This window comes from Pristiophorus japonicus, chromosome 10 (assembly GCF_044704955.1).
Source record: "Pristiophorus japonicus isolate sPriJap1 chromosome 10, sPriJap1.hap1, whole genome shotgun sequence".
Classification (NCBI taxonomy): Eukaryota; Metazoa; Chordata; class Chondrichthyes; family Pristiophoridae; genus Pristiophorus; species Pristiophorus japonicus.
In genome coordinates this window covers 94,021,844-94,034,005 of record NC_091986.1, presented here as the reverse complement: position 1 = coordinate 94,034,005, position 12,162 = coordinate 94,021,844, and the positions used below count along the sequence as shown (strand labels likewise).

At 42.4% G+C, this 12,162-nt stretch overlaps 1 protein-coding gene across 2 annotated transcripts in view; it reads left to right on the top strand.

Moving 5' to 3' along the window:
* Window positions 1-12,162, top strand: part of yap1 (Yes1 associated transcriptional regulator) — a 204,159-nt gene that overhangs the window by 116,536 nt on the left and 75,461 nt on the right. The window contains exon 3 of one of the 2 annotated variants that reach the window (XM_070891904.1): window positions 4,241-4,354. The exons of the other annotated variant lie outside the window; for it this stretch is intronic. Within the exon in view, the coding sequence (XP_070748005.1) occupies window positions 4,241-4,354 (114 nt within the window). The remainder of the gene's footprint in view (window positions 1-4,240; window positions 4,355-12,162) is intronic. 2 annotated transcript variants of the gene reach the window in all.

Sequence of the window (12,162 nt, the reverse complement as noted above, 5' to 3'; positions counted from 1 at the left end):
CGGGCCAGGTATGTTGCTGGACTAGAGAGGTTCGACCTGTACTTCAAAAGGCAACATTTGCAGGGCTATGGAGAGAGAGCAGAGGAATGAGACTAATTGGATAGTTCTTTCAAAAGAGCCAGCATAGACACAATAGACTAAATGGCCTCCTGTGTTGTATGATTTTTTTTGTCCCCTATAGTCAAATAGCGTTCTTAAGCTTACTGTTAGAGCTCATGCAGAGAGAATAGCTATTTGGGTGAGGAACTGAAAGCCTGTCATAGTCCAGGATGATTCACTGCCTTCAGGAGGGATGGGGCAATAATTGGAAAGGTTGGGGTGGGGGAGAAATTCATTTTTTAAATACTTTATGATGTTTGTTTCTTTTAAAAAATAAAAAAAAATATGTTTAGAATATGTTCCCGTGTGTTCCCATTCATAAAACATCTGTTAGTGCTTCATCATAATCTTTCATTACAATTTGAGAACATTTAGACATTTGAAACTAATCACTGAACCAATTGAATATTGGATTTTTGCATGAAGAATTGAGTTAGGACTTCTGTTCAAAGATTGCCATATCATTTTGTCTTTTTATAAATCATGCACACATCGTATAATATATTTTGAGTTACTGTGTGTGTGTGTGAGATATAGGTTCACTTCATGCCATATATATATTATGTTTCTTCAAGGTTTATCTGGGCTGTCTCGTTCTATTTATTCATAAGATGCTTATAATGGCTTTCTCAGAGCACCAAGACATGGGTTTATCCCTATTGTTCCTCACAGGATCTTGACTGTGTTGCTATGAAGAAACTAGTTGTTCTCCACTTGTTAGAAAAGAAAATTGAGATTGAGTATGGGCTGTTCTCACCGCTGTAAAGGGCCAAATTCAGAATATTGTCTTTGAAGCATCTTAAGAGTAGGTCAGTTGGAGGCGAAGTTTTAATATATTTAAATAAAAACTTATTGCTATCCCTGAGGTGCTAGTGAGTTTAACCAATGAGGAACTCAGCCAGAGGATCCCAGGTTTTATTGTCAGCATTATTCGCTAATCTGAGCTGAGTGACGGTAACAGTGCGACAATTGGCCTCAGCACCCCTTGGTTAGGGAGGGGAAATCTGTCTTGCTCCTTATCGCCATCCTGTGGATTCTATTGGAAAGTGCATGTGTGAACATCAGGTGAGGGTGCTTAACTGTGATTGTGATGCCCCTACAGTGAAGTAAACTGCCGATACTCATTGTATAGGCTTAAGAATTTATGTTGAGAAAAGTATGAGGGTAACCTCGAACTATACCCCACATGATTCATCCACTTTAAGAAAGAACATTTCCAAAAAAAAAAATTAAACTGCAGGAAAATTAATTTTCATGTTAAGGGCTGCATTTTTTAAGTGCATGTGTGTCCATCTGGGCATTTAAACTGGTCATCCACTTATATAGGTCAAAAAACACTAACTACCTTGAGCGATGTTACCATTGCATTTTTTTGGCGGGCACAGCCCATTTAAAATACCGAGCAAACTCGTTTTTTCCTATTAAAAGCCAGCTGCACAGCTTAAAGGAAACATTGATCTTCGGTGCTTTGGCCAGAAACAGCTGTATTAAGGTTTTTTGACAACTTAATTGTTATCTTCCTTTTTCACACTGATTGTGGAACTTTAATTTAATTAAACTCAAAAGGTGTCAGTTAACAACCAAATGGTTTCAAAAACCTGTGATAGGATCACGCCGGCAGAACTAGTCACAAGCCATTCCATATTTACAGCCCTCGAACTGCAAGTTGCAGACAATCTACTCCATGTAAGAGTTAATTTCTCCAGACATAGTTATTCAGGCTCGTGTAAAATAGAGAAACAAAAACTAATGGGTTACTTCTGGAGCTTGAATCCATTTTACAGAAATCCAGTCAGTCTGACTGGATTGTGTGGGCACATGTGTTTGATGGTTAGTTTGTGCAGTTGACGAAAGAGCAAACATAAGTATTGTCATTGAGAAAGCATAAACGTTTCTGTGACTATTATTCAGCTTGACTGAGTATTGTAAATGGAATTGACAAAACTGATCTTTGATTAAGATTGGTCAGTGAGCATAAAAAGAAAGAACTGATGACTTTTACAGCCATACTGCAGTGCTACACTGTTGCACCGTTCTGTACAAATGCGTCTGCTATAAGCCGTGGGGACTAATGCTTACACAGTAGGTTCCACTGATTCACTGTGAATGGAAAAAGAAACACCTAACCCCACTGGTGTGTAATGTGTCACTCTGTGGCAGTGTCTGTGTGTGTATTTTATATCACTTCCAAATTTGGAGATCTTTACTTCTTCCCCAATTTTCTCCTTGTTCTGTGACAATTGGGGGCCCTCTCTGTTTTATTAATTATGTTAATGTGTGAACTCTGATGAGTGTTGGCAGTCCAATGGGCCATCCCAACTGCACCCAATTCAATTCTTCTTTGATATTCACACATCCATACTTCAAGTAGGAGTCAGTGGATAGCCAACTGATCTCTCCCTCCCTAACTGAGGTCAATTATAGGATCGGCCTTTATCATCAATTTGCAATTATCTAACTCCGTGCAGGCTAGTGATTGAATGTGGGTCCTCCTTGATTTGTATAGCTCAGCTGGATAAACTCGCCAACCTTTTGGGAGCACTCAACCCTGTATTCTTAATTTAATTTATAGGTTCTTTTGGTGGCGAGCTAATTGTAACTTATGTCTTTTGTTTTGAGTACTGTTGGCTAAAACAACTGATTTTCAAACATTGCTTTTTTGTTAAAGAAGCTTATAACATTGTGTCATTTTATTATTGTGACAGTGTCAGCTGTGGCTCATTGGGTAGCACTCTCACCTTGGAGTCGGAAGGTTGTGGGTTCAAGTCACACTCCAGGAACTTGAGCACAAAAACAAATCTAGGCTGACATTGCAGTGCTGAGGGAGTGCTGTACTGTCGGAGGTGTCGTCTTTCGGAAGTGACGTAAAACCGAGGTCCCATCTGTCCCCTTAGATGGACACAAAGGATCCCATGGCACTATTTTGAAGAAGAGCAGGGGAGTAATCCCCGGTGTCCTGGACAATATTTATCCCTCAATCAGCATAACAAAAAAACAGATTATCTGGTTATTATCACATTACTGTTTGTGGGAGCTTGCTTGTGTGAAAATTGGCTGCTGAGTTTCCTACATTACAACAGTGACTACACTCAAAGTACTTAATTGGCTGTAAAGCGCTTTGAGACGTCCGGTGGACGTGAAAGGCGCTATATAAATCCAAGTCTTTCTTTTCAATATTAAGAATGGAAGTATTTATAGCCGAAATGTCATGCCTAGTGACATTAGTAATTCCGAAGCAAAGTCTATGCACAAGAACTTAGCTTGAAAATACTGAGCTGTGTGTATTTTCTAGTATCCGCAGCATTATTGTGCTTGACAAAAGCAAAGCTATATAACCAATTACTGATAAACAACTTTTTCCCCCTTTTTTTAGAGAAAAATCTTCAAACCCTCTTCTTCCCCCTCCTCATCCACTTAAACTGAGAGGGTGGGCAACTGATGGATTCGCAGGCTTCTAACTGACCAGAATAGTTATGGGTCAGCACTTCCTTTTGTGGGTTTTTTTCCCCCGTCTTCCCCACCCTCTTCCCAAGTTGTGATGAGTCCTACTTGTCTCCATTTGGCGCCTTGTCAGAATCCCAGCTAAGATGACAATTCCCCATGTAGGAGAATCAAATGGGAGGAGACATTGCTCCTACTCTGGCACAATGTACTATTGTGTTGTGCTTATAAAAAGGGTAGCATTTCACAGGTCTTGCAGCCATCAGTTATCTACCCCACTAAATATAACTACATTGGGAAAGAAGTAGTTATTGCTTCTCCTCAACCCCCACCCCCGGTAGACTAAATGGGGAATATTTGAACACCGGCTAAGTCCAGTCCATTGGGCTCATTCACTGGCTGCATCTGAATAGAATATTGCAAGTCTCAAAACTATATATGAATTAATTCCAGCAAGATTATGCTTTAGTGATCTGCCCTGTACTGTTGCGGGCAAGACCTTTGCATAAATACACATGTTAAAAGATTTATTTAGCAAGAGTTGCTTTCTTTGTTTTCGTTTTTTGCCTTTATGTTAAAACAAATTTACTTTAAATTTTTTTTGTTTCTATATTGTTTTCTGGTGGTCATGTAATTGTTGAGCTTGCAATATTTCACTCTGCTTAGCAGCCCACCATAAATTCCTTTACTTTTTGTTCAGGCCCACTTCCCGATGGCTGGGAGCAAGGCATTACCCCAGATGGGGAGATTTACTACATAAACCACAAAAACAAGACCACCTCTTGGTTGGACCCAAGGCTTGATCCTCGGTATGGTAAGTGAGCCTTTGCTGCAGGTAATGCTTGACTTGTTTTTTAGCTGTCCAGCCAAACTTTGTAGTATACCTTGTGGAAAATTTTTAACTAAGCAGATTGCTGTATTTTGTTGTGCTAGTCTCTGACTGGCGGGAGCTAAATCAAAACAGTGTGCAGATCACTGAACAGGTCAGGCTGGGAGGACATAAACTCTTTGAAGCTTTACAAGTGTTGACCTAACGACCACTATGGGCCCCAAACCAGAGAGCAGCTTAACTCTTTCTTTGCCAGAGACGCTAAGCCTGTAATAACACAAGTGTGTGCTTTTCATCTCACTAATCTGCCTCGCCTTACCCAGATGAGTTAGTGACAAGTCAAAAGGAATGAATAAGTGTACCAGGTTTAACTCTTGACCATTGTTTGGGCGCTTTGATTCCAAAAACAAAGTGCTTAGTAATTGTTGCTATACGTTCCATTGCACATTGTCACCTTTAGGTGCAATAAGGACTCTGGTGGAATATGTTAAGAGGAAGAATACCTTCCTGAAAATTGTTAGGTAGTTGTTGAAGGTCATCTGTTTGCTTTAGAGAATGGTTATATAGCACCTTGATGTGTTCATGCTGCAGTCTTTTATTTCTGTTTTCCCTGTGTGGGCCCACTGCTTGCGAGTCTGTGCACAGCGCTGCCGAAGTATCCCAGACAGGCTTGAGTGTGTGCCAGGACTTTCTTTGCGGTCGGGCACTTAATCTCTTCCAGGCCTTTTGAGTCAAAGAGCTCAAGTGTAACTGAAGGCAAAACGAAAGTGGGGGGGGGGGGGGGGGAAGAGCATATGTGCTGGTGCAGACTAGATCTAAAACAAGGCTAAATAGAGACAAGCTGTTAGTTGGATTGAACTTGAAAGAATTTCCCTCTCGCATGTGAGGTCAAGGACATTATATTGTGGTTTTCATTTATTTTGTTCTGCAAGCCAAGAACATATTTTTTTTTAAGTTGCTAACCTACATTGGCAGCCTGAGCACACTTGTACAACCAGTATGTTTTTTTTTATAGAGCTGGGTTCTTTTTACTGGTCCATGGTTACTAGTTGTAGTTTAGAATGGCCAGAATTGGGTGAAACAATTGATGTGATTCTCGATGAACACTGCTTTCTTTTTATAATTTTTATAGGAGTGAGTGCAACAATCCTTGCTTTAATTGACCTTTATTGGATGTGACAAAATTAAACTAATTTAAAAAAAATGCTGTTTTTCCATGGCTGAATTAAAACATTGATGTTAACCACAGTATAATCTGCACCACTATATTGACTATGTAAAACCCAGCACTGATGGTGGTGTGTGGCATAATTCACTAAATTTAGGGAACAGAGTGGAGGAAAATTTCTGCTTAGGGTGCAATCAGCGATTCCAGTGCAAATTGCACCCATTTTGAAAAGTGTTTCTCTTCTCATCTCTTTCCCCCCCCCCCCCCCCCCCCTGCCAAGAGTTTCCGCTTAAACTCACTTGCATGTCACTGTATGTAAAATCTGCCATGAACCAGCGCAATCGGGCAGTATTTTTAAAAATAATTTTTTTCAAATTTTGCTTTAAAAAAATGTCATATATTTAATATGAGGTAACTTGAAGTTTGTTTAAAACAGCTGAAAATGGTTTATCTTTATTTAAAAAAAAATGCACTTTTAATCAGTGTCAATCTACCACTTCTCAGTAACCCTGATTTTTAAATTGCTGAAGTTCACTTTTTAAAAAAAAAAGATCTGAAACAATGTTCTAGTTATATTGGGGTACTGTAGTCAATTTCAGTAAATAAAACAAAAATTACATTCAAAAGTTTTTAAAACTTAGCGTCCTTGCGCCCAAAAGAACCAGCTTAATTTTTAAAGCCTCCCTGAAGGTCTGCAAGCGAGGGCAGTTAGCAGAAACTCCCAATGGTAATTAATTCATTCTGGGGACGTGGCCAGATTTGTGGGTGGGACCGACTTACAGAGCGATGTTTTTAAAACTAGTGCAAAAGATCACAGGATGCAAGTTGGACTTAAAATTTGTGACCTTTTGCGCCGATGTCAGCCGAATTGCACTGAAAAAAAATCAGCACAATCGAACAGAAACTCCAGGTGCAAAGGCTATCGAAATGCTGTAGTTCAGTTACTAGCTGCAATTTCTATACTGAATGCTCTGACGAGTTTGAAAAACTGAGTGGTTGGTGTTCTAGTGCTGAGTTGATGAGTAAACCATTTGACTCCACATTGGTAATAAAACATTATCTGATTCCATGTGTAATATATAAAGGAGGTGAATGCTCATGCACAGCTCCACCCCATATCTCCAATGGAGATCAGCTAGTATAACAGACCTGAGCTGGAAAGCTCCACTTGCACTGATGTGGAGTCACAAGCATGGTGCTACAGAGGTCTCTGCTACGGTCGTTGCTGTTCACAATGTATATAAATGATTTGGAATTGAGATCAGAAACACAGCTGACTAAATTTGTAGATATCAAATTAAGGGGTGGGGGTTCAAATAGGGAAGATGCAAACCAAATACAAATGGATCTGCATAAGTTGAAAAGGTTTTGAGTGTGAAATGGCAATGAATGTGGATAAATGCAAATTTGTGAGACTAAAGAAAGGAATTAAATTAAATGGCTCCAAGATGCACAACATGACGTGGCAATGGGATTCTGGGAATAATGATGGATAAATAACTGAGAGCAACAGCACAATGTATGGCAGTAGTAAGGACAGATAAGTAGATTTTGGGATGTGCAGCCACAGCGATAGAAGAGGTGAAATCCCAGGAGGTGATGCTGAATCTGTGTGGTACTTATACGGCAGCACATGGAATAATCTGTACAGTTTTGGTCAGTACTACAGCAAGAATATTTGGTCCTGCCAAATGGGGATCTGGCTTGAGCACTCCTATGTTTTGTTGGTATTAAAAGCAACTAGAATCATTAGACTGGATCAGATTGGCTTACTACATGTTGGTTGGTGCAATGGCACAGCCTTGTTTGATTCCGGTCTTCACTTGTATTATTAGGTCTGTGGCGGATCCATTGGTAAGGATCAAGGCTTGCAGGTCATCGTGAAGCAGGTGGAGGATGGTGACAAATTTTTGAGGACAGCCGAATTTGAGAAGGACACTCCATAATCCTTCTCGGTTGACAGTCAAAGGCCTTTGTGAGGTCAAAAAAGGCCATGTACAGAGGTTGATGCTGCTCCCTGCATTTTTGTTGAATTTGTCGTGTAGTGAAAATCATGTCCGTTGTGCCTTAATGGGTGGAATTCACATTGTGAAGGAAATCCTTGTTTGTCAGGAAATTGTGTTGAGGAAATTGATGGGATTGAAGGCCGATAAATCCCCAGGGCCTGATAGTCTGCATCCCAGAGTACTTAAGAAAGTGGCCCTAGAAATAGTGGATGCATTGGTCATTTTCCAACATTCTATAGACTCTGGATCAGTTCCTATGGATTGGAGGGTAGCTAATGTAACACACTTTTTAAAAAAAAAAAATGAGAGTAAACAGGGAATTATCGACCAGTTAGCCTGACGTCGGTCGTGGAGAAAATGTTGGAATCAATTATTAAAGATGTAATAGCAGCGCATTTGGAAAGCAGTGACAGGATCGATCTAAGTCGGCAAGGATTTATGAAAGGGAAATCATGCTTGACAAATCTTCTCGAATTTTTTGAGGATGTAACTAGTAGAGCGGACAAGGGAGAACCAGTGGATGTGGAGTATTTGGACTTTCAAAAGGCTTTTGACAAAGGTCTCACACACGAGATTAGTGTGCAAAATTAAAGCACATGGTATTGGGGGTAATGTATTGACGTGGATAGAGAACTGGTTGGCAGACAGGAAGCAAAGAGTAGGAACAAATGGGTCCTTTTCAGAATGACAGGCAATGACTAGTGGAATATCGCAAGGTTCAATGCTGGGACCCCATCTATTTACAATATACATTAATGATTTAGACGAAGGAATTGAATGTAATATCTCCAAGTTTGCAGATGACACTAAGCTGGGTGGCAGTGTGAGCTGTGAAGAGGATGCTAAGAGGCTGAAGGGTGACTTGGACAGGTTAGGTGATTGGGCAAATGCATGGCAGATGTAATATAATGTGGATAAATGTGAGCTTATCCACTTTGGTGGCAAAAACAGGAAGGCAGATTATCTGAATGGTGACAGATTAGGAAAAGGGGAGGTGCAACGAGACCTGGGTGTCATGGTACATCAGTCATTGAAAGTTGGCATGCAGGTACGGCAGACGGTGAAAAAGGCAAATGGCATGTTGGCCTTCATAGCTAGAGGATTTGAGTATCGGAGCAGGGAGATCTTACTGCAGTTGTACAGGGCCTTGGTGAGGCCACACCTTGAATATTGTGTACAGTTTTGGTCTCCTAATCTGAGGAAGGACATTCTTGCTATTGAGGGAGTGCAGCGAAGGTTCACTAGACTGATTCTTGGGATGGCAGGACTGACATATGAAGAGAGACTGGATCGACTAGGCTTATATTCACTGGAATTTAGAAGAATGAGAGGGGATCTCATAGAAACATATAAAATTCTGACCGGATTGGACAGGTTAGATGCGGGAAGGATGTTCCCGATGTTGGAGTAGTCCAGAACCAGGGGTCACAGTCTAAGGATAAGTGGTAAGCCATTTAGGAGCGAGATGAGGAGAAACTTCTTCACTCAGGGAATTGTGAACCTGTGGAATTCTCTACCACAGAAAGTTGTTGAGGCCAGTTCGTTAGATATATTCAAAAGGGAGTTGGATGTGGCCCTTACGGCTAAAGGGGTATGGAGAGAAAGCAGGAATGGGGTACTGAAGTTGCATGATCAGTCATAATCTTATTGAATGGTGGTGCAGGCTCGAAGGGCCGAATGGCCTACTCCTGCATCTATTTTTCTATGTTTGCAGCACATACTAGACAATTCTGATAATCCTTTACATTGGTTCTAAGCCCTGGGCCACCATCCCACAGCCTCTACTTCAAGAATGCCTTGTGTTTATGGTTTATTAACTCCTGGATCTCCTGATCGCTCTCATCGAACCAGCCTTGATGTTTTCTGGTAGAGTAACCAAGAGTCTCTTCCCAGGTGCTAATTATGGTAATTATAACTTGAGGGCAGACCAGGCAATATGGACCCTCTGCAGCTCCGGTTCATTGGGAGTTGTCAGATAGGCTGTGAGGTGTTAACTGAATAGTGCTTTCTTTGCAGGTTCTTTGAGCGCTTCAGCGTTGATTTTTCTGCAGCAGCATTTCTGTTGCTGCCGCCATTTTGAGGCTAGGTTGATGGAAATAACAGAGCGAATTGGGCGGTGATCAGTGCAGCAGTCATCCGCTCCTGTTGTGGCACAGGTGATGTGGACATTCTTGCGGTCCCTCGCTGAGATGATGACGTGGTCTAACAGATGCCAAGGCCTGCAACAAGGGTGCTGCCCTGTCTCTGATGAAACAATACTTCCTCTCGCCCTTAATAAGCTCCCCACCAAAATTATTCAATCTTCATCGCCTCCAGTCCAGAACCAAAGTTGTTCCAACCTCAATCATTGAATTACAGTATGCAGACGACGCTTGCGTTTGTGCGCACTTGGAGGCCGAACTCCAAACCATTGTTGATTCCTTCACTGAAGCGTATGAGAGACTGGGCCTTACATTTAACTTACATAAGCTAAAGGTTCTCTAACAACCTGCCCCTGCCACACAGCACTGACCCCGATTATCAAGATCCACGACAAGACCGTGGACAGCGTAGACTACTTTCCAAACCTTGGGAGACCTCTGTCAGTGAGGGCAGACATCGATGACTTAATCCAACACTACCTTCAGTGTGCCAGTGCAGCCTTCGGTCGCCTGAGGAAGTGTGTTTGAAGACCAAGATCTCAAACCCGGCACCAAGCTCGTGGTCTACAGACAAGCAGTGATACCTGCCCTCCTATATGCATTAGAGACATGGACAACGTAAAGTAGGCACCTCAAAACACTGGAGAAGTACCACCAACGCTGCCAAGCATCGAGGCATTGATCGCGCTTAATCAGCTCCGATGGACGGGCCACTTTGTCCGCATGCCTGATCCAAGATTTCCGAAACAAGCACTCTACTCCAAACTCCTTCATGGCAAGTGAGTCCCAGGAGGGCAGAGAAATTGCTTCAAGTACGCCCTCAAAACCTTCTTGAAAAAATGTAACGTCCTCACTGACGTTTGGGAATCCTTGACCCAAGACCGCTCAAAGTGGAGGAGAAGCATTCGAGAAGGTGTCGATCACCTTGTACCTTCGTCGGGAGCATGCCGAAGCCAAGTACAAACAGCGGAATGAGCGTATGACAAACCAAGCGCCCCACCCACCCGTCCCTTCAACCACCGTCTGCCCCATCTGTGACAGAGGTCTGTAGATCCCGCATAGGACTCATTAGTCACCTTAGAACTCCAATAATGTGGAAACCAGTCAGCGACACTGGGGACTGCCTAAGAAGTCATGTTGGTTCATTCTTTCCAGCACCAAGCTATCAATCTTCTACAAGGAGTCCTGCATCTTAACATTCTGCAACAAACCAAAAATTTGGTTTTCCTGATGGTTTACTGGGGAAAGTACTTGGTACAAACCAGAAAGGTCTCTGGTCTACTGGTGACCAATCTCCGGACCCAAGTTTGCCCAGCATTGGATGCCATTTTTTCGGCGCCCAGTGAGTTTTTGGTGCCGCAACCCAGTTCAAAGATTCCCCAATGTTGGGGCACTGGCGTCTACTACCAGCGCCAGAATGTTTGGCGCCATACATTCTGGCGCTGGTGTACCCGTAAAGGAAGGTTGTGTGCCATTTCTGTGCATATGCCAAACTTTCAACAAGAATGACATTTTTAAAACCGCGCGCAGACCCTAGAAGCACCGTAGGAAAAACCCTTGCCTGCAGTTGGAGAATCCGTGCTGGCCCGCTCCTGTCCCCAACCGAAGGGACTCCCTGTTCCTTATAAGTAAACTTTTAGGGAATTTAAAAAGCAAACAATAACTATAGGCAAGTGTAAAAATAGAAGTAAATGTAAACTTACCATTAATGCTGCACCTGCGATGATGAATGTCAGCTTGCAATGAAAGAAAAAATCTTTACCTTTTTCCTGTGATCTTCTCACTCCCCAAAATCTTCCTCAAAGTGCAGAGAAACTTTTTACAATGACCAGGATTGAAAAACTAGCAGCCAAATCGGAGTCGTCGTCTTTAACCATCCAATGCAGCCTTCTCCAGGTTGTCAACTGCAGACACAGCTAGCCCCCGGCTGAAGGTCCTCAGTGCAGATTTATTTTTGTGCGTATGCGCTACCTGCATGCACAGTGCGTTTTTGTTTTTTAAAACTTTTTTTTTAGTTGCCCAGTTTTTTATGGAGCGCATGCGCCGTGCGGTCCCGCACACTGGGAGCCCCGCCCTGCGAGATCAGTTCAGGTAGCGCCGACACCAGAAGGTGTGCATGGTGGAAGAAAACTGAGGTTTTTTATTTTGAGCGCTGAGGCGCCAAATAAAAACAGGCGTCCTGTTAAGTGAGCGCCATTATTTTTTAATAGGGAGACTTGGGCCCTAAGTGCCACCAGTGGTGGTAGTAAGAAATTGCAGGTGGCCTCATTGTTATCAGGTTTTTTTTTAGCACACATGATGGTACTGGATGAGCAAAAATTTCCCCCAGTTGGTCCCCTCCACAAACTCTTCCCCAGCCATGATTCCATACCCCGCCCCTCGTAACCATCTGAGGCTGAATCAGACTGTTGAAACCTTGGTGTTGTATTTGACTTCGAGATGAGCTTCTGGCCACCTATTGGTGCCATCCCTAAGACC